At 35.7% G+C, this 27093-nt stretch overlaps 1 protein-coding gene across 1 annotated transcript in view; it reads right to left on the bottom strand.

Moving 5' to 3' along the window:
- The window catches only part of THEMIS (thymocyte selection associated), a 197501-nt gene that overhangs the window by 107059 nt on the left and 63349 nt on the right, over positions 1 to 27093 (bottom strand). Inside the window, 3 exon segments of the mRNA XM_021088464.1 lie at positions 959 to 1161; positions 1164 to 2006; positions 20127 to 20585. Of these exon segments, the coding sequence (XP_020944123.1) occupies positions 959 to 1161; positions 1164 to 2006; positions 20127 to 20585 (1505 nt within the window).

Raw genomic sequence — 27093 nt, 5'->3', positions numbered from 1 at the left:
CTGAAATGTAAAATTAAAAGTATTTCCATACCCACATCCTTGAAGCCTGAGGCTGCTCTCATTCCTGAGCGTAGAGAGTAAACACAGCATCTCTCTTTGTTTTCCTAATTGCTTTGTTTCCCCAAGCTGCTAGCACAACATCTGCCAGGCCAGAATGCACTCTCTCCACACACCAGAGAACCACTGCTGGCCAGATAAACAACCTAAGCTCCGCGCTGTAAGGGCAAGTGCTTTCCAGGCACTCAGCAGGCAGTTTTCCAAGACGCAAAAACTTTAAGCCGGAGTGAAGCTGAAACCCCTCCCCTCCCAAAACCTTTAGAGTGATTACGGAGTTGTTGATTCTATAATGATCTCATACTGCCTGCAATTTTATTGATTTTGTTTTTCAATAGAACTGTTAAAGACGACAATTCTCAGATAGACAGAATGTGGGCAGATGCACATGTTCTCACATAGTTCTGCCAAGATATTTTTACATCTTTCTGCACACAAAACAAAATGAAGACATGTGTTAGAGATGCATGCTACTGGCAAGCCCTCAGAAGAAGGGAGTTTATTGTGTGCACGTATCCTGGATGAAGTATTAAAACAACTCCATCTAGAAAAAGAATGAACAGTCCTTCCAAAATAAGAGAAATGCTTCTGAGGCACCTTGGAAAACATTCCTAATTAACAAACCCATGGAAACAGCAATTTGGGTCATCACATTCAAGTGTCATCCCTGCTATTTCTAATTCCATAAAAACTTCTTGTCACATCCACTGGTGAAGCATCAAAATACAAAATGCTGTAACAGCTTATGCTCTGTTGATGTTCAATCATCTACTGTGCATCAGAAAGGCTCATTTCAAATATGGCATAAAAGGAAGAAAAGTAAGCAAAAACCAAACTCAGAAGGGACTTGAAATTGCCTCCAAAAAAACACTCGAGAGGAAAAACTGCAAAATCATAGCCTTACCTTGGGAGACTTAGGCAGACTCACTGCCCTTTCTTCTGCTAAGCCGAGCAGGGTTAACTTTGTTTCCTCCACCGAGGGACGTTTGGGAGGGCGAGGCGGGGGGTGCAAGAAAGAGCTTTCATATCTCCGCATCATGTAATACTGTTCTTCAGTGATCTCTTCGACCAGAGTCCTGACTAGAAATGATCCTGGATCTCCAGACAATTACTAACCAACTGAACGGTCATATTCAAGCGGCCCACAGGAATTTCCCAGCACTCCTTGGGGTTGGCAAAGTCGCTTATGAGTAGATAAGAGTCTGTGATAGCTTCCTCCAACTGCAGTCCTGGTGTAGCAGCCAAGATGTCATCTTCAATGGAAAGATCCCTCACAGATACCTTCACATTAAAGGGCAAGCGGAACTGTGCACAGAGCTCAGATATCTGGTACTGCTTCTTATCATGAATCACCTCTACAAAATCTCCTTCCATGTACAAAGGGAGCAGTGCTGCCTCATAGGATTTTTTGAGGATTCTTTCACAAGCCAGAACATTCACCACTTTTTTGATTCCTTCACAGAGGACTTCAGTCCTCTGTGAATGATGCACTAGAAACTGGTCCCCAACAGATACAGATGTCAGCTCGTCGTGGGGGGGATGAAAGGCTTTGGTGGCCACCACGTGGAGAGGCTCCTTTTCACTCTTTGCTATCTCGAGGTCATAAGCAGTTGGGAACTCTCTAGGTCGCCGCTTGAATTTGCCTTTATAGCTAGTAGGGATCAAGAAGTGTCTTTTAGGAAAATTGCTTCTAATTTCTGAAGCTAGGATCCTTGATGCCTGGCATTTTTTGTGGATCACAATGGTTTTCCCAGGCTGTAAAATGCTTCCGGGTAGCTGGTTTCCTTGGGGTGCTTCTATGATTTCAGCCACTATCGGGAAGTCTTTACTGGTCATTTCAAAAAGCTCTTGTGTAGATAGCAACTGAAGAAACCAGCTGGCATCATAATTGTCAGTAATGTCTTTGACTTCAACATCTAAACTGGGGAGGATACGGACTATATCCTTTCTGACTAAAAAATAAATAAATAAATAAAAGATTATGACATTCTGTTCATCAAACTGTTGCTCTGAAATAGTATTAGAATCTCTCCAGGTACTATATATAGATAAATACAATTTAAAAAAACCTCAGATGCTTATGATATAACATTTCTTATACGTAACTTTCCTTTTTTTAAAATTTAAAATGAAATAGATTATAAATAAAACCAACACCCATAAATCCTTTTGGCTTTAGAAACAGACATTAACCAGTATCTTGGAGCCCTACAAACCTCACCAAAATCACATCCTCCTCACCTCAACCTAAAGGTAATCATTCTCCGCTTTTAGTGTTAACCATTCCCGTGTTTTTCTTTGTAATTTTATCACATGTGTGTGTATGTTCATATGTTTCAATGTATTTTTTCCCAGAAAATGTGTTATATCATTTTAAGTTATGCTTTTGAGGTCCAGATATTGTATGTAAAATTATCTTAGAAGAAAGTTTTGGTACTTCAAATAAGACCCTTTTCGTACATGGCCCAAGACAAACATTACATATACAAAATTCTATCCTGTGGGATACAACCATATTGCAAAATCATGGGATATGAAGCACTCAAGATTAGGAGTTCCTGTCATGGCTCAGCAGAAATGAATCTGACTAGCATCCACGAGGACACGGGTTCGATCCCTGGCCTTGCTCAGTGGGTTGAGGATTTGGAGTTGCTGTGAGCTGGGGTGTAGATCGCAGGCATGGCTCAGATCCCACATTGCTGTGGCTGTGGTGTAGGCTGGAGCTACAGTTCCAATTCAACACCTAGTCTGGGAATCTCCACATGTCACTGGTGTGGCCCTAAAAAAGAAGAAAATAATAAATAGAGTACTCAAGATTAATATATGAAAGCGAATACCAAAATGCAGTCTTTTTCCAATGTGAAAATGATTTCTTTTTCTGCTGGTACCACATTAACACCTAAATAGAAAAGGAGAAGTTCCCATTGTGGCCCAGCAGTAAGGAATCCAACTAGTGTCTGTGAGGATGAGGGTTCGGTTCCTAGCCTTGCTCAGTGGACTAAGGATCCAGCATTGCCGTGAGCTGTGGTGTAGGTCACAGAAGTGGCTCAGATCTGGCATTGCTATGGCTGTGGTGTAGGGTGGCATCTGTAGCTCTGATTCGACCCCTAGCCTGGGAACCTCCATGTCCCATGGGTGTGGTCCTAAAAAGAAAGAAGGAAAGGAGCGGCACAGGATGGGTTACAGTCAAAGAAGCCACTAAGGAAACCTAGATATGCTGGTGGAGTGCTAACCAATGCACAATTTGCCTAATGTGTTACTGGGAACTAAGGAATCTCTATATTCTTTCCAAGAGCCCACTGTCTCAGAAGTCTTTCTTTGAGATTACAGAAACACTTAAAATATTGTCCTGAATTCATTTGCTCTCCAAATGCATCCCACATAGTATCTTTATAAGTGATCCTGCAATAAAAATAACTTTATATGGTAATACTGACAGCATTTTATGATTTATATTTTCTTGATCACTTCCTAACACTTAAGGTTTCATAGCCTTCTCATGATCTAACACTGTTTCCTGGTATATCTAAGCACCCTTCTGTCAATATCCTTTCTTCCTTGTATGCTTTTGAAAGTTAATAATTTGAAAGATTTAGAAGACAGAATTCTTCTCTCATAAAATATTACCTAGATTATTACTTTTCATATTACTGTTTATGCAGCACCTGAAAACTATAATTGGTGTCATACTACTTGCACGTGCTCTGTAACAGAGGTCCTAAAAACATAGCATGGAATTACATATTTTATTTTCTCAAACATAAAAAAAGAAAAAAGAAAAAAAAATCAATGGTTGTCTATAGGCTGAAGGTCAGTAAAAACTGTAAAGATTCTCCATTTAAAAAAAAAGGAGAGAATCAACTATACTTCAAAGAAAAAAAAAGAGGTGGGGTAGGGATAAAATAAACTTGTCAGTTCATTTTATAAAGTTTAGCAAATCTAAACTTTTGAGACTGTTCCACAGGCTTCTGTGAATCCCAAGGTAATTTTAGGAACTTTAAAATCACACTTATTTGGATCAAAATGAACTATGTTGAGAATTGTAGAGCTAGGACTAGACAGGTTCATAGACTCATGTCATTTCTCAAGTTGAGGGAACAACTCGACACTGGTAGAACAGATGCCACTAAGGACTTCCTGAGCATTCTACATTGATCCATCAGAACACAGGACCCTAATGCAAGCTAGGTCCCAATCTATATTTGGGCACAACAGGTACTACAGGGAAGGGACTGTCTGATTCCTGACCTATCTTCAATACTCTTGCACAAATCCACTGAAGATATGCTGGCCTAGCTCATCCTACTTGATAGATTAGCAGCATTTGACAGAGCAGATTTGACTCTTTCCTCTTTGCTATATTTTTTTCACTCATTTCCTTCTTATCTTACTTATAATTCTTCTCAGTTTTTTGCTGTTTTTTTTTCTCCTCTAAACACCACCCACTCTCTCCACTGCCCACCCCACACACCTTTGAAAGTTTCTTCGTTCTGTTCCTTTCTCTGTCTACACTCACACCCACATAATCTCACAGAGTCTCATGTCTTTAAGAACCATCTGTATGCTGATGATTCCCCAACATGTATCTCTAGCCAAATAATTCTCCTGCACTCCAAATATCTCCTTAAGATCTTCATTTGAATGTCTAATAGATGTTTCAAAATTAACATGATTAAACTGAAATTCTGATCTTCTCAAACCAAACCTAATCTATCTGTTGCTTTTTCCATCCCAATTATTGGGGACTCCATTCTCCTTGTTCCATTAGAAATCTCAGAGATATCCTTAGATTCTCCCTCTTTTTTCATAACACCCAACATCCATTACATCAGAACTACTCTGATCTAAACTACATTATTTCTTGCCTGATTTATTGCAATGGCTTCCTAACCAGTCTTCTGTTTACAGTCAAAACTGTTTAGGGAAATCAGATAGTCCTTTTAAATGTTAAAGTGATCATGTCTTTCTCCTGTTCATAGCCCTGCAGTCCTTTTCACTTAGAATAAAAGTCAAAGTCCTTACCAAGGTCCTAGATAACATTTTGAACTCATCTGCCACTGGGCTGCTCACTCTAACTTATTGCTGCCTCCCTGACCTCCTTATTGTTAATCAGGTTTTTGCATGGCCTGTTTCCTCTGCCTGTCACATCCTGCAGCCAGATATGTTTATGGCCAACATGATGTCCTCCTCCTCCCCTCCTCTTCTTCTCAGCTTAAATATTATCTTTTCCATGAAACTTACCCAAAATATGCTTTCCATACTCTGAATTATTTTGTGCTCTCCCCACCAAATTCAATTTATTTGTTGAAACCTAATCCCCAAAGTGATAATTTTTGGAAGTGGGATCTTTGGGAAGTTATTAGGTATTGCAATTAGTGCCTTATAAAAAAGCCCTAGAGAGCTCCCTTGACTTTCTGCCGAATGAGGGAACAGTAAGAATATGGCCATCTATGAACTGGGAAGTAGAATTTACCAGACACCAAATCTGCCAGCACCTTGATCTCAGAATTCTCAACCTCCAGAACTATAAGAAATAAATTTCTGGGAGGGATCGGGAGCTTGGGCTTATCAGACACAACCTAGAATAGATTTATAAGGAGATCCTGCTGAATAGCATTGAGAACTATGTCTAGATACTCATGTCACAACAGAAGAAAGGGTGGGGGAAAAAACTGTAACTGCAATGTATACATCTAAGGATGACCTGACCCCCTTGCTGTACAGTGGGAAAATAATTAAAAAAAAAAAATACATTTAGCATGAAACCAAAAAAAAAAAAAAAAAAAAAAAAAGAAATTTCTGTTGTTTATACGCCACTCAGTCTATGGTATTTTGTTATAGCCACCAAATGGGCCAAGGCAGTGCTTTATTTAAAACTGCAACTATCTCTGTCTTCTCCCTTCCCTGTTTCTCTATTTTCCATGTCACCCTTTACCTTCAATCATTCCAAATAATTTGCTTATTTATTATAATCATTGTTTATTGTTTATTTCCCCAAAATGGAAATAATGCTCCACAGGTAGAGGAGTATTTGTTTTGCCCACCAACATATCCCAGTGTGAGCAGAGTGCCCAGTGCATAGTAGGTACTCAATAAATGATCTGAATGAATGAAGAACAACTGCCAAAACAACATCCTTAATTGAGCTTCAAAAGTTGTGATTTAGTAAACAAGGGGAGTTCTATGAAAAATTTCATTGGGGGAAAATGTTTCTACTGCTAAAATTCCTGCTACACATCACAGAAGGTATCATATGTTTCATTTAAAACATGTCTCTTTAGGTTGTAATTTCTCTTACTCAATGGTGTATTCAATACAATTCTGTTAATTTACTGTTTAATTTCTACAAAATAATAATCTAGACTTTTAGGGTACAAAAATAATCACGAAGCATATGCCTTAAGGAAGATTCAATACAGAGAAAATAGCACATGCAATGAAAATAAACAATTCTTAGATTCATCAGAGAACCGAGATCATAGGACAACTGTTACCCTCAAAACTAGAGAGATAGATGAATACAGAGAGTTACAGCTTATTGGGAGCAGAAACCACTTCTGGAGCCAGCAAAGGTAAGAACACTTCAAGAGCAATTCACTAATTGCTGAAGATTAAACATAGATAAGCTTGAGACATAAAACTTCTGGAGGGCCAGGCTTAGCATGATCCCCCAACACTTTCCCAGGTTTATATTCAGGAGCCCCACCAGCTTTTCAGAGTGAAGATCTAAGGAAAATCCCCTCAGGGAAAAGTAAGCATTTTGAAATACACCCAGATAACTTACTTATCCTTAAAAAAGGCCTAAGATGGAGGAAAATGATTTACCACAGCCTAACCAAGCTGGGTTTTACCAGAGTCTAACCAATATGGGAGAAGAGAATTACCTGACTCCAGTTACATCGAGCCTTCCATGTTGGAAAAAGGGATATACCCAACTCTAGCCCCTAATAGCCATCCTGTCTCATTAAGGGGATGTGGGGAGGACAGCTGAGAAGCAGGATCAGTAAAAGACTGAGACCTAATTAAAGGATTGTAGAAAAGCTTTCCCTCCCTGACACCTCACCAATCAAATCAAGAAAATTTCTATGTAATAAAAGGAAATTACAGTGGAAAGAATGGCCTTTAAGACCATGTTTAAGAAGGGGTCTTTAGGGAAAGACAACAGGGGAGATAATAAACAAAGACCTTACATAAAATTTTAGCTTCTGACACCTACAGCTATAGCAAACACTGAACACAGCCTAACTCCTAGCTTAAAATCTCATACTAAAGGCCTATTTACCCAAGTTTCTTTTACCCTAGACATCATCCTCAGCTGTCAACAAGAAAAATCACAAGGTGTGTTAAAACACAAACAGCATAGACAGACGAGAAAAAGTAAGCATCAAAACCAGACTCAAATATGGAAGAGATTTTGGGAATTACCAGATTGGGAATTTAAAATATGTTAATATATTAAGAGCTCAAATGGAAGAAAATTCAAGAAAAGATGGGCAATGTAAGCAGGGAGATGGAAATTCTAGGAAAAAAACCACAAGGAAATGCTAGAAATTAAAAACAGGAAAAGAAGAATGGCTTTGATGTGTTCATCAACAGAACATGGTCAAGGGACTAATCAGTGATCTTGGAGATATATCAACAGAAACTCTGCAAACTGAAAAGCAAAAGCAAAAGAACAAAAACAACAACAACAACAACAATAAAAAAACAGAATTTCAAAAATCCGTGGGACAATCAAAAATATTGTAACATACAGGCCATACGAATGCTAGAAGGAAAAAAGAAAGAAAGGAACAGAAGCAATAATGAAGTAATAATGGCTGAGAATTTTCCCAAATTAGTGAAGTTTTAAGAACAACAAGCAGGATAAATACCAAAATGTCAATGGCTAGGCATATCATATTCAAACCGGAGAAAAATCAAAGGGGGAAAACTTGAAGACGCCAGAAGAAAAAAACCCATCTTGCCTGTGGAGAAAGGAAGATGAGAATTACAATGGACTTCTCTTTGGAAACCATGAAAGCAGACAGATAGTAAGCAGTGTATTTTAATAACATGTTGAAAGAGAAAAAAAAATCTAGAATTTTGTATGGGACAAAATTATCCCTCAAAAGTCAAAGGTGGCAGAATATGCCATCCCAAAATATACTACTTCAGTTTAAGGACTATTTTGAACTAAATGTACTTGAAAAACAGCAGATTCAAGAAGAATATTCTAATCTCCCTTCTTCTTCCTGAAAATAGCAGATAAAAATTCCCATGTGAAAGATGTCCTCCCTGAACCAGGAGAAAGAAAACATTTTTCTAACAAGGAGGCAAAGCCAGGAGAACTCTGTACACACAGACCTTGTTAAAAGAATCTGTATCTTCCTTTATAGCCTCTCCTCATAGTTTAGATACTTTTCCACAATAGCCTCAATTGTTCAACTCAATTTAAAAGCATGCATTCTGTGGGTCTTCATTTTTCTTATGAGGATCCTGTATCAAATTTATGTAATTTGTATGTTTTTCTCCTCTTAATCTGTTAAATAACAGTTTAATTCTCAGACAAGCCAAAACGCCCTAAGAGGGTAAAGTTAAAAAAACTATAAAAGTGAAAGAGAAATAAAGATGTTCTCAGACAAACAAAAATTGAGGGAATATGTCAACAATAGACCAGCCTTTCAAGGAATATAAAAGAAGTTCTTCAAAGAGAAGCAAATGATATAAGTCAGAAACTCTGATCTGCATAAAAAAAAGAAGAGTGTTAGGAAAGAAATAAATGAAGGAAACTAAAATACTTTTTCTTATTTTTAATTGATGCAACAGGTAAAGTTGTTCAAAATAATAATAGAAACAATATACTGGATTATTATGCATCACGGATAGTGAAATGAAGGACAGGAAGGGACAAGAGGGTGTAAATGGGAATACTATGTTGCACTAGCCATGAAGTGATATAGTATTATTTCAAAGTGAATTTAAGATTATATATGTATATTGCAAACTCTAAGGCAATGACTAAAAGTATTTTTAAAGTATAATTGATATACTGTGGAAGAGAGAAAATGGAATCATATAAAAGACTCAAAACTACACAAGCAGAAAAAGAGTGAAAGAAACAACACATCTAGTTTTGGGATGGAGATAAAGATAGATATGAAAGATGTAGCCACAACTTAAGGTCCTTTTAACCTGCTGAGCCACAACAGGAACTCCCACACTTTTCAAACAAGCATTTTTATTTTACAACTGGAAAATTGTTAACACTCCCTCTCCCCCTGAAAAATAAAAACGGCTATAGAGAGTAAGCTAAATTAGAAAATGTCCCCAAAAGTTATCTTTACTTCAAACTGATAAAGAGATAAGAAGGCAGCAACTCAGAGCATGAGAGACATTCCGGGAGATGTTCATTACAAATGTATCAGTTTCAAACTAATCTAAAGTAAATATGATCTATACTCATAGAAGCTCAGCTTACACCTTCCAGATTTTCTTCCTGGGTAAACACAAATCATTCTGACTTGGGTATGTTTTCTGGTTATCCAAAGGAGCTCTTGTGAAAAAAATTTCCATTCCATTTTCTCTAAAAAGATAGCATTGGTTTCCTCTCTCTTTCTGAGTCATTTCATTAAACTTTGTCTTTCTGCCTATTCTTTCAGGGAAAGTCCCTTTACAGTTAGCACTAATATTAACCATAACATGATGCTTTTCTGCATGTCTCCCTGCAACAATTCTTTTAGTTAAGTATGAATCTGGGGTACCTCACCAAAAATTATCTTTAAAGAGAAAATAGAGATATACATTTAAGCTTGGTTAATGTTAGGTAATGCACATTTCCTTGGACAACTAATATTGAATTCTGGAGAATTCTGAGACTGAGAGCATTCAAAGATCTATCCTTTATCTATCCTTTGTAATTAGACATTAATTAGTACTACACAGATCGAAATCTATTGAGACAATCTTATTTGTCTTAAAGGCAAGATGATTATTTCTACATATTTTTTCTCAACAAATTTTGTGAATTCTAGCCTGCAATTTCTCTCAATTTCTAGTTTCTCCTATATTATTACTGTTAAACAATTCAAGTATTTTTTTGGAATTTTCACTTTCTACGTTTGATTTTTTGTTATTCACTTTCTAACACCTTACTTATTTTTCTCTGAAGTGCTTTCATAAGTTTTGTCTACAGCTCTCATTATTCAGTGGACTGTTTTGTTTACATTTTTGCGTCACATTATACTCTTACTCAATGATTATTAAATGCGCTAATAATTTTGAGCTTGCCTTATTCTAGACTTTCAAATTAAAATATGCTTTATAGTTCATCTATTTGATCTTGATTTTCTTCCTTTCTGTGAATTAATTTTTTCCATGTATTCAGTTTCATTTCACTAAAATCTGGAACAAGACAAGGATGCCCACTCTCACCACTTTTATTCAACATAGTATTGTAAGTCCTAGCCACAGGAATCAGACAAATGAAGTAAATAAAAGGTATCCATATTGGAAGAGAAGAGGTAAAATTGTCACTGTATGCTGATGACATGATACTATATACAGAAAACCCTAAGAACTCCACACTGAACTACTCGAACTGATCAAAGAATTCAGCAAAGTAGTGGGATACAAGATTAACTTCAGAAATCAATTGCATTTCTATATACTAACAAGGAAATATACTAGAAAAGGAATACAGAAATACAATACTTTTTAAAATCCACTCCAAAAAATTTAAATACCTAAGAATAAACCTGACCAAGGAGGTGAAGGACTTACATGCTGAGAACTATAAAATATTAATCAAGGATATTAAAGAGGTTCAAAGAAATGGAAAGATATCCCATGCTCCTGGGTTGGAAGAATTAATATCATAAAAATGGCCATAATACCCAAAGCAATCTACAGATTCAGTACAATCCCTATCGAATTACCCATGACACTTTTCACAGAACTACAACAAACAATCCAAAATTTTATATGGAAGCATAAAAGACCCAGAATTACCAAAACAATCCTGAAGAACAAAAACCAAGCAGGAGGCATAACTCTCCCAGCCTTCAGGCAATATTACAAAGCTACAGTAATCAAGACAGTGTACTGGTACCAAGACAGACACACTAACCAATGGAACAGAATAGAGAACCCAGAAATAAACCCAGACACCTATGGTTAATTAATCTTTGACAAAGGAGGCAAGAATATAAAGTGGGAAAAAGACAGTCTTTTCAGCAAGTGGTTGGTGTTGGGAAAACTGGACAGCTGCATGTAAATCAATGAAACTGGAAAAACTTCATACATGCACAAAAACAACTCAAAATGGCTTAAAGACTAAATGTAAGACAAGACACCATCAAACTCCTAGAAGAGAACATAAGCAAAATATTCTCTGACATCAACCATACAAATGTTTTCTGAGGTCAGTCTCCCAAGGCAACAGAAACAAAAGCAAAAAAGAAACCAATGGGACTAATCAAACTGACAAGCTTTTGCTCAGCAAAAGAAACCATAAAAAAAAAAAAAAGACAACCTATAGATGGGAGAAAATAGTTTCATTTCGAATTAGGAGAAGCTATCCGGTGAATTTCCATTTTGTAAGGTAGTCATCCTCTGGCTCTACTTTTGTTTGTATTTATAGATAAAATTCCTTTTGGATCACCCTCAAACATTTGTAGCAGAAAAAAAAAATATCATCAGGATCTTTCTAGAGAAATCTTGCATTTTATGTGGGTTTATTTGTACCTTATTCTTTTACACTTTCCTTTAGTTTATAAAAGCTAAGAAAAGTGAAGAGTCATTTTCTTAACTGAATGATACATATTAACATGTTTTCTTCACTGATACACAAACTTTACTGGACTTAAGCAGCCAGTTATTTAATTAAACACTGATACATGTATTGCTGTGAAGGTATTTTAGAGATGTGGCTAGCATCTAAATCAGTTGACTTTAACTAAAGGATGTTACCTTCACTATATGGATGAGCCCCATCCAATCAGTAGAAGGTCTAGAGAGCAAAAATGGATTTCCCGGAGAAAAAATTCTGCCTCAAGACTGCAGCATAAACTTTTGCCCGAGTTTTCAGCTTGCCTGTCTGTCCTAGAGATGTAGAACTTATCAGAGATGTAGAACTTGCATAAGCCAAGTCCTTAAAATTAATTAATTAATATATATAATATTATATACTATTATATATAAGAATACATAAACTATATATATATTAACCTATCAACTATTAGCATTATATATATAGTGAAAGCTGTACTTTCCTCTGCTTGCTGTTTGATATTTTTTTAGCAATAAAATTTCTACCTAAAGGAAAGAAAATGAAATGGAAGCTGGGTAGAGTATCCATGGGTTCTAAGCATCATGTTATGTCATGGTATTTTCACGGACACATTAAAGAAAACATCACTTATAAAAATTGAAGTTATTATATAAATATAAGCAACATCAACTTCGGTGCTATGAAGTGACCATTCATCTTCCTTAGCTATTAAATTCATAAATATGTCATTGTGACAAATCAGATCTGAATATGGTGAGTGAGAAATCTAAGCTAGATAGGAACTTGGTACTCTGAGATATATATATGCAGAAACAATTATTTTATTTGCTTCATCCGTTCATGTATTTAATTTACTGAATACTGAACATTTACTTTATCTCAAGCATTGAGAAGATAAAAATAAAAACAAAGACATTGATTCAGATACTTTTATAAATGATGGAAAATTATGTTATGTTAAAAATGTCCAGGGAATTCCCATTGTGGCTCAGGGGTCACGAACCCATTAGTATCCGTGAGGATAAGGGTTTGACCCCTGGCCTTGCTCAGTGGGTTAAGGATCCAGCCTTGCCATGAGCTGTGGCACAGTTACAGATGTGGCTTGGATCCTGCCTTGCTGTGGTGTAGGCTGGCAGTTGCAGATCTGATGTGCGCCCTAGCCTGGGAACTTTCATATACTACAGGTGCAGCCCTACAAAAAAAAAAATTCAGTTTATAAATTTCATTTAGTAATATTAGCAATTAGTCCTTTCAGGATTATTACTAGATCCAGGAAAAACTCTGGGCTAGGATCGATTTAAGTAAGTAGTGAGGTTTACGAGTGAAATACATATGTTGCTTTTCAACCTTTCTTCGCTCAAATCTACCACAGGGTAAAAAAGAGAAAAAGAAAGAAAAAAGAAAAAGTTTCAATGAATCAAAAAGATGTCTATAATCCTTACACTAAATAAAGCTGGAACTCAGCTGTAAGAATGGTCAATGATTTGGCACACTAGAAATAGGAAAGCCTATGTGCCTAAGGAGTTGGAGTCCAATGAAAAGCCAGCTCCTTTTGCTCCACAGGATCCCCAAAAGGTTACGATTGGAGGCATAAGGCCCCTCTGAAGGTGGAAGAGAAGGTAGAGGACAAAACAAGGGGATTATTTAAATGTTTGAAGAGTGGTTAAACCCAGGTCTTCAGCTTAATTTGGGGAAGACAGGTGACAGTCAACCCCTCCCACTGCTCTCTGTGCAGGAAACAAGACAGGGTTCCAAAATCTGGAAAGTACGCATAGATGTGCAGGGAAGAAGAGTGGGATTAAAAGCAAAGAAGGTTAAGTCTAAATCTACAGGGGAACAGTGAAACCCACAGCAACTTCCCCACTCAGTTACAATAGTTTCATAACCCCAGAAGGTATCAAGAAGAGACTTTTCAGGTAAAATTGAACAAGATTTGGAGAAAAGACTCACAGGACTTGAATTTGGGGGATTCTCTGATGAAAAAAGCTGAGAAAATGAAAGCTAAAATTTATTTTTTAAAAAAAGCTTGTACATAAATAGTGCCTCACTTGTAAATTAAGTTAAAAATATGTCTCACATATAAATATGAACAAATGGCAAATAATCACCAAGCGTTTGAGGAAAAAATATAATAAAAATGAAAGACCAAAACTTAAAAAAAAATCCCCAAAGAGGCAGATAAAATTCAAGGAACAGTAGAAAACTTTAAGAAATAGTCAAGTATTCTCAGAGAGATAAGATATTGCATTCTTAAAACAAGAACATGGTAAACAGTATAAAAAAGATGTTAAGAAATAACTCAGAAATTAAAAATATGATAGCTTAAATTAAAAATTCATTAAAACAGTTGGAAAAGCAGTTAAAATTTTTCCCTGAAGGTAAACCAAAGACAAAGTGACATAAAATAGAGGAAAAAATAGTCTTAGATCAGTATGGGCGCTTCAACATGAGATTAGGAGTTACAGAGGAAAGAAGAAAAAAAAAAGCAGTTACAATGAAATTATCAAATAATTTATCCTAGAAATGAAGGACCTAAATTTCAAGTTGAAAACTCCCTCACAATGAAAGAACAGACATACCAAAAAGCACATTACTGTGAAATTTCACAATACCAAATATTTCTCAAAGCCCATATGAAAGGTAGAAATTAAGGGAGTAAAGCTTTCAAAATTCTGAGTTTAATTTTCAACCTGGAATTGTAGAAGTAGCCAAATTCTCAATCTTTTTTTTTTTTTTTTTTTTTTGGCTGTACCCTCAGCATATGGAAGTTCCCAGGGTCAGGTAGGATCCCAGCCATGGCTATGGCAATGCCAGATCCTAAACCTGCTGTGCCACTGCCAGAACTCCAAACTCTCAATCTTATATGAGTGTAAAATAAAGACTTTCCAACATGCAGTTCTTCTAATTAACTGATTAATATCCTCTACATTTTTTTGTAGGAAACAAGTGGGGTATAGGATCCTCAAAACTGGAAGAAAACCAGGAAAGAACAAGCAAGTTCTAGAAATTGTTAGTAAACACAGAAGCAAGTCAAAGGGAAATCACCAGGATGGTTTCAATGAAGATTCCAGGACAGCACTGCTACAGACTAAATATTTGTATTCCCAGTATTCACATGTTGAAACCGAACTCCCTGTTATGACAGTATTAGTAGGTAGAGTCTTTAGGAGGTGATCAGAATAAGATGAGGTCATGAGGAAGGAGTCTTTGTCAAGGAGCTTAGTGCCTTTATAAAAGTCACTAGCAAGCTTGATTCCCCTCTCTGCTCTCCATTGTGTAAAAATACTATAAATCTGCAATCTGTAACCTGGCATAGTTTCCTCATCAGAATTGACCAGGCTGGCACCCAAAATTGCAGACTTGCAGCTTCCAGAACAGTAAGCAATACATTTCTGTTGTTTATAAGCCACCCAATTAATGGCTTTTTTCCCATGCTAAGACAAGCACCTATGCATTAGGTCTAGAGAGCCACAAATTCAGATTGGAGCGTAAGATTGGAGAAGGAGGAATGCCTCAGGATTAAAAAAATCATAGAAGAGATAGATCTCCTGACAGGTTGTCTGGAAAATTGCAATGAATGGCTCTTTTTTTTTTTTTTTTTTAAACAAAAACATTTGAAAATACCCATGACTAGGAAAGGATTGAAGAAAATTAAGCAATGAAATAGGGTCATTATTACAGAAAAATAGTTATATAGAAATGGAATTATAGGAGTTCCATTAACAAGCTGGACTAGTATCCATGAGGACATGGGTTCGATCCTTGGCCTCACTCAGTGGGTTAAAGATCCGGTGTTGCCGTGAGCTGTGGTGTAGCAAACGCAGCTCGGATCCTGCATTGCTGTGGCTGTGGCGTAGCTGGCAGTTGCAGCTCCAATTCGACCCCTAGCCTGGGAACCTCCATATGCCGCGGGTGTGGCCCTAAAAAGAGAAAAAAGAAAAAGAGAAAAGAAAAGAAATGGAATTACATTTATTAACTACCACTTGATTCATCAATGAACTGTCACAACAATGAAAATACTAGTGTTTAACTATAATTTACCATATACTGAGAGAATAGGGAAAAGGAGAGGAAGTAGGAACATAAGAGCATCAAGCCTTCATCACTACACGTGGAAGTCAGTAGTTACTGCCTCAAGTTGATTAATCGAAAAACAGCAATATCCCTAGATTACTTGGAAATGTGAATGGAAATACAAGAAAGTAGGAGGAAAAATTTAAAGGAGTTACACATCAGAGTAGCAGAATGTGGGGGAAATTTGAGGATGGTTAAGGGCACAAGGTTGTTGATAACTTTATGTCTTTTTACCATTATTTGATATTTTTGACTTTTATAAAATGGAAATTATTTTTTACAATAAATGGAGTTTCAGAATATTAAAAGAGCAATGTACTTTTCTTCTATTCACTTCTTCTATTCATTTGTCATACAATATTTAGATACTACCTTTCTGATACACAGTTCTGCTCATGTGAATTGAGCTTTCTGTTTGTAAATTAACATGTCATAAACTTGAGCAGAAACTTTTCCCCAAATTTTGAAAGGAGCTAAGTTTTTCTCCTAAAATAAAATACAACTTTCCAACGCTTAAAACTTCCACTAGGAGAGAAAAATTATCAATCATCGATTGATACATCAATACATACTTTCACTAAATCAAGATTCCTGGTTTTTTGAAGGAACTTTAAATAGCTGATTCCATTTTTTAAATTTTGAAATATTACACATTCCATTTGTTTCACTAATATGAATTTTATCTTCCTTCAAAAGGCGCAAACAGATTTTGCTATGACTACATGAAACCAGTAGTTAGAGGTCCTGGATGGTTATTTATACATCTTTTCCAAAGAGGTAGAGTTTTTTGTTTTTTTTTTTTAAATCATCAAATGTATAGTAAGAGTTAGAGGGGTTTAACCTGTAATGGAAATATGACCAAGAGTTTCCAGGAACAAATATTTCATGTAAACACTTTCTGCAAGAGTTCCTGCTGTGGCTCAGGTGAAAAGAACCTGACTAGTTTCCATGAGGATGGGGTTCGACCCCCGGCCTTGCTCAGTGGGTTAAGGATCTGGTGTTGCCTTGAGCTGTGATGTAGGTCGCAGAAGTGGCTCATATCCTGCATAGCTGTGGTTGTGGTGTGGGCCGGCAGCTATAGCTCTAATTTGACCCCTAGCCTGGGAACTTATATATGCCGCGGATACGGCCCTAAAAAGAAAAAAAACAAACAATACTTTCTGCTACTTTCCTTTTTTATGAAGCCTAAAATTTCCCATTAGTAACATTAAAAACTCGCACTAGAAGTAGGATATCTTCTATTTCGTCTTTTTTCTATTTACTTGCTATGTTCTCTTTGCAGCCAATCAATATTTCATAGCTTCCTATAGTTCTCAATCTTTTTCTTCTTGCTTTTCCCCCTAAGGTTTCTCTAAAATTTCCTATCCCTGACTCAGACCTATTCCTTTTCTTGTCACTTTAGAAAAGGACTCAAGTCATAAGGAGTTTGAACTGTGCCTGACCTCAAAGCCACTGGAAAGCAACTTAGCAGGCAACACGCCCTTGACTTCAAGGCAAGTTTGAATCTTCAATATAAGAAAGAATGACATAAAACCACAAGACCAAAATTGATACTAAAAAGATCTACATTTTATATTTAGAAGAAAAATGCCTATAACAACAATAATTTTCTAAATTAGTCCTTTTGTGCTGGACACCTATCCTCTATTTCCAAGAAATATTCTGTAGTCAGTACACATACAAAACAGTCTCACATAGTATCTGTTATACAATAAGAACTGTGTTTAAAATAATCCCTAAGAAATTAAAGATCCAAAATAATTAAAATCAAAATTCAATTTTAGCATTATTAAAGAATGGAAATCAGTCTAAAATATCTTGCGAAGGATTTAATTTCAACCAAACACTTTCTTGTGGGACCTTAGTTAGCATAAAAACATATTTAAGTCCATCTAAGCAATTCTGTTACTATCCCCTGCTCTTCTATATTTATATTTAATAAACTGCACCACCTCAACCAATAGATCAACCAGAAGCCTGAGATTCATGTTGACTCCTATGCCTCTTTCAAAAAACCTTCAGATTTTGCTGGTTGTACTTCTTAAATACCCATTAAGAACAGCTGTCCCTCATATATCACTACTGCATTAACCCCCAGTATGTTGCAATAGCCTCCCTACACTTTTCTCACCCTGTTTCTTCAGCTGAAAAAACCTATATTCATTTGCCTTTTGGGTAAATGTTAACCCCTTAATGTATACTTCAAGTCCCTCCATGACTGACTCTACTCACCTATTGCATGTTTCGTTACTGTCTCAACTCCCCTTTTCTCTCCTTTCTCACACCAACTACACTGAATCTATAATCTCTTGTTTACCTCCTTTCCTGAAAGCTGCAACTGCTTTCTCCAATATTGTCCTCTCTTTCTCTGCCTGTTCATCTCCTCTTCACCCTTCAGATCTTAGTTAAATGTCATTTCCTCAGAGAAGGCTTTGTTGATCCCTAATCAAATTCATAAAATGCTGTAACCATCTTGTTTATAAGCTTAGGTTCTGGTCAGGCTTCTTTTGCATCTGTATGACGGGAGATACAAATGGTTTTAGAAAATTAACAAATTCTTAAAATGAGAAAATGCTATCCATTTATTTATGAAAACTGAGGAAAACTTAATTACCAATTTTAATTGTATATTTTGGAAAGCTAATAGAACACTAATATGAAGTCTAAAGTTTTCTGTGACTTCAATTTTTGTCGTATTAAAAATAATCATGCTGTGGCCCCAATTTTTTTTTTTTTTTTTTTTTTAGCAGACACACAAAAAAATCACTATTCGAATGGAATTCCTTACCTACACCTTCAGTTCAAATGAATTAATTGATTTCTGGTTAAATATTTACATGTAACAAAATTCAACACAGTTCTAAAACCTACCCAAAGGTCATATCGATTTTTTCATACTTTCATAAGTGACCAACAATAGTAATGGAAGCAGAGATAAATAGAATTTGAGATATCCAAGGAGTACTCTTACACCAAACATTTTACATATTGCTTTTTTCCTCAACTGTATTATATACAGTATCCTACAGCAATGCTGGATCCCAGCCACATCTGTGACCTATGCTGTAGCTTGTTTGTGGCAATGCCGGATCCTTAACCCACTGAGTGAGCCCAGGGATTGAACCCACATCCTCATGGATACTAGTCGGATGTTCTTAACCCACTGAGCCACAACAGGAACTCCAACACTTTAATAAAACTTTCTTTTTTTCTGAAAATAACTCCAAGACATAGGCAAAAAGGAGTATCATCATCCTCTTTGTGTAGACAGAATTTAGATGGCTCACCCAAAGCCACCACTTACTGTTATTGACTAGAGTTAGAAGCAAGGAGTTTTTACTGTACTTGCCCCACTTATGTGCCATAATCTTAAAGTCAAGGCATTAATTTCTTTAGGATTATAATGCTCTCTCCAGCCATTTCTCTTTTAAAAGGCAAAAATCTTATGAAGATATCTATTAAAATACACTTATGTGGGGATAGGGAAAAAGGGAGGGGCAAAATAGGAATACATGATTAAGATATACAAACTACTATACATAAAATAAATAAATGACAAGAATATACTGTTCAGGGAAATATAGCCATTATTTTGCAATAACTTTGAAGGGAGTATACTCTATAAAAATACTGAAACACTATGCTGTACTCCTGAAACTAATGCTATAAATCAACTATATTTTGATAAAAAATTTTAAAACCCATACTTATGTGTGAATTAATTTGTCACATCATTTTCCCTTAAGTCAAAAGGACTCCCAGCTAACAGGAAGATTTGTGAGCAGTAATGAATAGCAAAAAAAAAAAAAATCAGTAAGGGACACATTAATGTAACTTTACATCCTCACCTCTTTGTTGACCACCTCCATACAAGAAAGCCTCTCTCTAACCAATTATTATCTACTCTAAAAAGTAGCTCTCTTCTGACCTTATAAATAAGTAGTGATAAAAATATATAAGTACTTTAATCTGTCTGTACCTGACAATTATAGCATTTTACATTTGGATCGCACCACACAGTTTACAGTACCAGTAAGTGTACATACATTATTCAATTTGATCCTTGCAACATATACATGGTTTGCTTATTTATAGATAGAATTAACTCTCAATGGGCTTAATGGACAAGTCAGGAACAGAGTTCCATTCTTTAGACCTTACAGGCTTTCTCTTCCCCAAACCCCACAATGCTTATGCTCACAGAGCATCATTCTAAGTGGATACTTACATTTCATCACACCTTGAATTTCATAAACAGGCTTGAGAATCAGAGCACCAGAAAAGCCTTTAGGGAATGGATTTGTTAAGTCCCACTTGCTTGAAAAATCTGTAAGTTTCACAGTTCGTGTTCTGTTCTTGGGGATCTTCCATTGGATAATCTCCTTTAGGGTATAAATATGTTCATCTTCACATTCATAGAATTCTCCTTCTTGTGACAAAGGCAAAGTAAATGAGTGATTTTGATGATTCCTTAGCACACCACAGTTCACCAGTATTTCTCCATTGATCTCTTCAACTGAGTTGAGCATGATTTGCTCACCTTGCTTTATGACGAGATTCTCTAGTTTTATATCCTTCTGATGATAGAAGCAAGGATGCCCCAGTCTACTAGGTCCGATATGGATGGTTCTTGTAATTTCGTCCATAGTGAGGTATGGAGTTTTATCAGCCACAATCTTAAAAAGACCTGAGAACAGAATTGTATGAATTGAAGGGAGTCCTTAGAATGAAAGTTCTCATAAGAAAATCACAGCAGGAGAGTGAAAAAACAAGTATAATGTGTTAAAAGTAATGCAAAATTTTAAAGATGAGAGATACTTTTATCCGAATTCTTTTTAATACTGAATTCCCCTAATTTTAATGTATTGTCTATAGATAATTAATTCATCAGATCCCAGCCACATAAATGGAAACAAGAGGAAAAATACCTTGAAATGGAAAATGCCATGTCTTTTTGGAAATGAAATCTGCACGAATTACTGGCTATCTCCCAACTACATGTGTGATTTTGAGCAAGGTATTTAATCTCTCAAGACCATGTTTTTATTTGAATTTTTAAAATGAAAGGATATTACTCAGCCATAAAAAAGAATGAGGTAATGCCATTTACAGCAACAGGGATGGACCTAGAAAATATCATACTAAGTGAAGTTAGACAGTGAAAGACAAACATCATATTACTTATATGTGGAATCTTAAAAAAAAAAAAAAGGATACAATGAAGTTATCTGCAGCACAGAAAGAGACTCACAGACTTTGAAAAGCTTATGGTTACCAAAGGGACAGGTGGGGGAAATGGGAGGGATGGACTTGGGGTTTGGGATTGGCATATGCCCACTGAGGTATATGGAGTGGTTGGCCAATGGGGACATGTGGTACAACACAGGGAACTCTACCCAGTCTTCTGTGATAAGCTATGTGGGAAAAGAACCTAAAAGAGAATGCATATGTGCATATGTATGACTGAATCACTTTGTTGTACAGCAGAAATTATCACAACCTGGTAAATCAACTATACTTCAATAAAACTTAAGAAAAATGAAAGGATTGAATTAGATCAATGTCTCCATATATATTCCCTGGAAATGCCAAAATTAAAAGATATTCTAGAGTAAAACTCTTCAATGGTCAAATTAACAATTACAAAGCTATTACCTGGAACTAGACAGTTGTGATGGTTGTAAGTGGACCTAATGACAGGAAATCATACTTTAAAATGGTAAATTTGATGTTACGTGCATCTTACCACAGTAAAAACTATACATATTTCCAAGTAATTTAAGACTCAGTAACTTCAGATGCACAGTGACTCAAGAAGGGAATATAACATGCAGAATTTCCCAAAGTTCTTTAATTATAAAACTTCTGGGGAAATGCCCACTAATAAATTACAACACAGTATATCACGATATATTAGTGATCTATTTCAGTGTCCCTGGAAAATGCCAGATTAGGTAGTTGTTCTGGACTGATACTCTTGATTATATAATCATTCTTTCTTCTTCTTACTTCTCTAATTTTGCCAAAGTTTCACTATTTGAAATTTTTTTCCTCTAATACTTTTAGGATAGTCACTAACACAAAGTTATCATTCCTTTCATAGCTTTTATTCTCTTTACAGATTTTTATATTGGCATGATCAATTCTTCTCTTTGATTATTTTGTCTTTATTTTATGGGCAAATCTATGTAGAACTTTCATTAATTTATTTATTAAATAAATTTTAATAACTTTCAGAGAAAATAAGAACAAGGGAAAATGACTTTCTTAACCCCAAAGTCAATTAAGACGATATTATATAATAGCTTATGCTAAGAAGGCATGTATAAAAGATCTTAATAGAATGATATAGCTTGGAAAAATTATTTATTAATTTAGTCAAAAACGCAGTCTGATTAAATTTATCTACATATCAAGTTATTATTAATGGGTCATAATGTCTTTTATGTGTGTTTTGGGTTATGGTACAAAGATTTATGATGTTACTTTTGTAGTCAATTTTCACTCAAGCAAAATAATAAAGGATTTTGATTATTTTAAAATATAAACCCCAAAAAAGTGTGGGTGATACAATCCTGGCAAAGACTAAGGTAGCATGTGCAATCTGTCCTGAAAACCTTTAGAAATCCAATAGTGATCCACCACATGGTGTGTTGAAGACAGTAATTCACTGTCAAACAGTTACTCTGAAGGAATTTCTTATTTTATTATGCCTTGTAACAGGGAAAATTCAATAAAATAGTATTCTTGAATTCTCCACAGTAACTGAATTTGTGTGAGTCTGTGTATGTGTTTGTGTGTATGTGTGTGTGTGTACATGCATGCACATGTTTAATCTCATTTGTCTTCACAGGAAGATATATTTCTAAGAGTCCACAGTCATTATCAGGTATAAAAAATTCAGCAGTTTTTGGGAAATAAGTTTAAATAATAGCTACCTAGAATCTCATAAATGTAGAGAAACATAGCTTTATTTCTATTCTAGCTATATTGATGACATAAGTCACAGAAGAATTAATTCAGCATCTTCTTTCTTGGGGAATTGGGTTCACCTAAGGTAATAACAGACTCAAAATGTTATGAAGTAGAAAAAGACTGAAACCCTAAGGGCCACCATTATTTTAAGTTAATCACACACTTCAGAGCTGTCTTGTTCGATGTCTCTATTGCAAGAAAAATCTATCTATGAATCTGTGTGTTTTCCCTTAGAAGATGATTAAGAATGCAGTTTAGCATACTAAGTGGCAGAGTAGAGGGGAAAAAAAATTTGATTAAATTATTCCTTTATATATTATTTCAGCCAGCCAGAGTCCCTCCTCATAAACAGCCACTTAATACCATACCACACAAACTAGAGCAAGTATATATATGTGTGTGTGTATGTGCATATACACACACACACACACACATATATGTATGAATAATGTCATATTGGAACTTCAATTTCACAATAAACCAAAGCAGCATAGACCTGATAAGCTTCAAATTCAACCATTTTTTTCTCCATTTTTTTCCCCAAAGAGTATAATAATAGTTTTATACTGGATAAAATATAATTTGTTATTTTCCCAAAACACATTTCAGGAGCTAAGTGATTATTAGAGTGATTACAAAATGAGCCAATAAGTAAATCTTTACAACTTAAGCTAAAAAGTAGAAGGAAAATAGATTAATAGTTTTGATTGGATTGTCACCTATTAAAATGGATATTATTGCTATTTTACTTAGGAGAAATTTTTCATAAGGAGTATGTCATTGAGAAACAAAAATTAAAAGGAAATGCAATTATATGATCTATTGAAAATCAGCCAATAAGTAAATTCAGTCTTTAAGATCTTGTCCCTCACTCTTAGGCTTTTGGGGAGTTTATATTTTTAACCAATTCTTAATGATCTGCTATCATTACTATTAATAGCAACAATTGATATTTGCTTAAAAATACAAATTTGAATACTTTTTTCATATGCATCATTTATAATCTTTTAAAAACAGTAAAACAAATATTAATACTGGGGGATACAAAAATGGTCATGATTTTCACAGCTGTGGTGTAGAGTCTCAGATCAGACACCCTTTGACATCCAAGTCTCACACCCTTCCCTCCGTACTAGGCTGTCTCCCATATGACTTACAAGGACATTGTTTATGAAAACATGCTTATTCCAGTTCACAAAATATGCACATGGGTCTCACAAGCTGGCCCTCTCTTTAGATTGATCAGCCTTTCTAGAAACTCTAGAATGAGAAGAGTAAGAATAATTTCCTGGTTTACTGTGCAGAACTTAAGCTCAGCAGATCTTTTTCCTACTTTTTTCTCTATCTCATTCATTCTCAAACAGGGAGTAATTTAAAAAATTAAAATTTCCGGAGTTCCCGTCGTTGCTCAGAGGTTAACGAATCCGACTAGGAACCATGAGGTTGCGGGTTTGATCCCTGGCCTTGCTCAGTGGTTTAAGGATCCTGCGTTGCCGTGAGCTGTGTTGTAGGTCACAGACACCTGATCCCGCGTTGCTGTGGCTCTGGCGTAGGCCGGTGACTACAGCTCTGATTAGACCCCTAGCCTGGGAGACTCTATATGCTGCAGGTACGGCCCTGAAAAGACAAAAGACACACACACACACACACAAAAAAAATTTCCACTGTGTTTCATAATACTGTTTATATACACAAGATTGTGAAGCGTTCATAATCTCTTTCTCCTTGTCTAATCTGTGCTTTCACAGTTCCACCCAAATATATTCCCTCCAGCTATGAGATAAAGAAAAACTTAAACTTTATATACTAATTCTCTTATTCCTCTCCTATTATCAAAATTAGGATTATTAAAATGTTAGCAGCTACAATGTGCTGGAAATTTACATGTATGGTAGACTTCAGTTTTTCAAATAATAATATGCGGTCTCTAGAAAATTTTAAAAAAATCACAAATAAGCACAGGAAAGTTTGAACAGATATCATAAATTCTATATCATCATACGGCTCATAAGATATGTAATGGGGATTCTGTATCTCTAAAGATCAAGGGCTTAATCACAGGGTTACACACCACAACCCTTCATTATTATCATAAATCATAAATTGTCCAGCCTTTCATTAGCTAACAGGGAGGGTATGGGGGATGGGTGCAAAAATACCTACAATTTTTTTAAAACAAGATAAGAAAGTGAACTTCACTAATATTTAAGACTTCAGTTAGCACTAGTTGCACCTCTTCATAGGTCAGATGGCCATGTGTCTGGAGGTATTGGTGAGGCCTCGGAGGGAGGCCTGGAAACTACACAGAGTAAAGGGGTTGACAGTGCTGCCCACAAGTTCATGTACTTTCGGTATGCTACAGGTCACCTGGCCATGTGTAAGTGGGTTTTCAGAATATATTATCATAGTTTTTTTTTAAATAGTTTTATTTATTTATTTTCCTACTGTACAGCACAGTGACCCAGTTACACATACATGTATACATTCTTTTTTCTTACATTATCATGCTCCGTCATAAGTGACTAGACATAGTTCTCAGTGCTTAACAGCAGGATCTCATTGCTAATCCACTCCAAAAGCAATAGTTTGTATCCATTAACACGAAGCTCCTGATCCATCCCACTCCCACATTATCATAGTTTTTAAATAAAGTAATTCTCACAAAACGGATACATGGATTCACGTAATTTCTTGCGAAGAAATTGTGTATTGAAAATAAAACATAAACACAAGTGAATAATAAAAAAATGAGAGTTGATGTTTCTACACTCACCCAAGCTTTTCTTTAGCTATATCATGAAATAAAACAATGATACTCTAGTGTAAGAAATTATAAAGAGTGGCTGAATGCTTTTTTAAAGTTATCAAACTGTGGATTCATATCCACTGTCATTGTAAAGAAACTTGCTCTTGAGATACAGGTAACAATACGTCAAATACACACAATTTAAAATAAATTCATATATATTTGAGATGCTAGTCAAAAATTTCTAACGGACTGAGCTATGTGAAGAAGATTTAGAGACAAATCAGATTGCTGCATACTCTTGATCATATGTCTTATCTCTGCCCAGAAAGGGAAAGTATGTCTCACTTATTTTTGTGAGTGTGTGCCTCTGCTTCTTAAAAACGGCTCTTCTACCAACAAATTCCTAGGCATCCTTGTTATTTTGTACTTGTCTATATATGTTTCTCATTTCACATTTTTCTATTGTTTTGTTATATTCCAAAAAGAATTCTTATGTCAGCATATACTACAAAAACTGTCTTCTTCAAGACTGCTCACAATCTAGAGTTTTGACTAGAAATCTAAGCTCAAGTATCTCTATTTAACTTCAGATTCAAACTGGATTCATGAAATACTCTATTAAAGCAAAAAACAAAATTCTTGAGGAAAGTATTGAAGTACATAATAATAACAGTAATAATGTCCAAACTGTGAGAAAATTCTCCAGATTTCTCAAAATTATAGGAGTATTGAACATCATCAACTAATGAGCAATTTAAACAAATTTTGTTTGTTTGTTTTTAGGGCCGCACCCAAGGCATAAGGAGGTTCTCAGGCTAGGGTTAGAATCGGAGCTACAGCTGCCGGCCTACACCACAGCCACAAACAATGCAGGATCCGAGCTGCGTCTGTGACCTATTCCACAGCTCACGGCACCGTCATATCCATAACCCAGGGATCGAACCCACAACCTCATGGTTCCTAGTCAGATTCGTTTCCTCTGTGCCAGGATGGGAACTTCCTGATTCAAACAATTTTGATAGAAGGCCCCAAGAGCAAAAACAAGCAACGTGAGGAAAGTCAAACTTGAGGAGGGGGGATGATATATCTAAGATGGTGACCAAGTGTGTTAAATGTTAGATGCTAAGTGAGATTCCGGAATTCCTATGTTAGACTGTTTTTACATGTATATGGAATCAGAATTGTATATAATAGCTATTAACAGTTTTTAATAGTTCTTTTACTTAGGGGTAAAAAGAATAAATCATAAAACCTTTCAATTCACTAATTTTACCTTGACGGCTCAACCACTGCATGAAAAATAAAATGCCTTATTTCCCCAGTAAGTTCTAACACATTTGAGATGTTTAACAAATATTTACATTAATAATGTTAGATCTTGAAATCAAATGACATTTGGCTTTCTCTCATTCAAGCAATGAAAATTCGTAATAGACCCAGGATAAGGAGAGAGGATGTGAGAAATTCTATG

This window comes from Sus scrofa, chromosome 1, assembly GCF_000003025.6.
Source record: "Sus scrofa isolate TJ Tabasco breed Duroc chromosome 1, Sscrofa11.1, whole genome shotgun sequence".
Taxonomy (NCBI): domain Eukaryota; kingdom Metazoa; phylum Chordata; class Mammalia; order Artiodactyla; family Suidae; genus Sus; species Sus scrofa.
The sequence above is the reverse complement of the archived record's forward strand: the minus strand, read 5'-3'. Positions and strand labels throughout refer to the sequence as shown.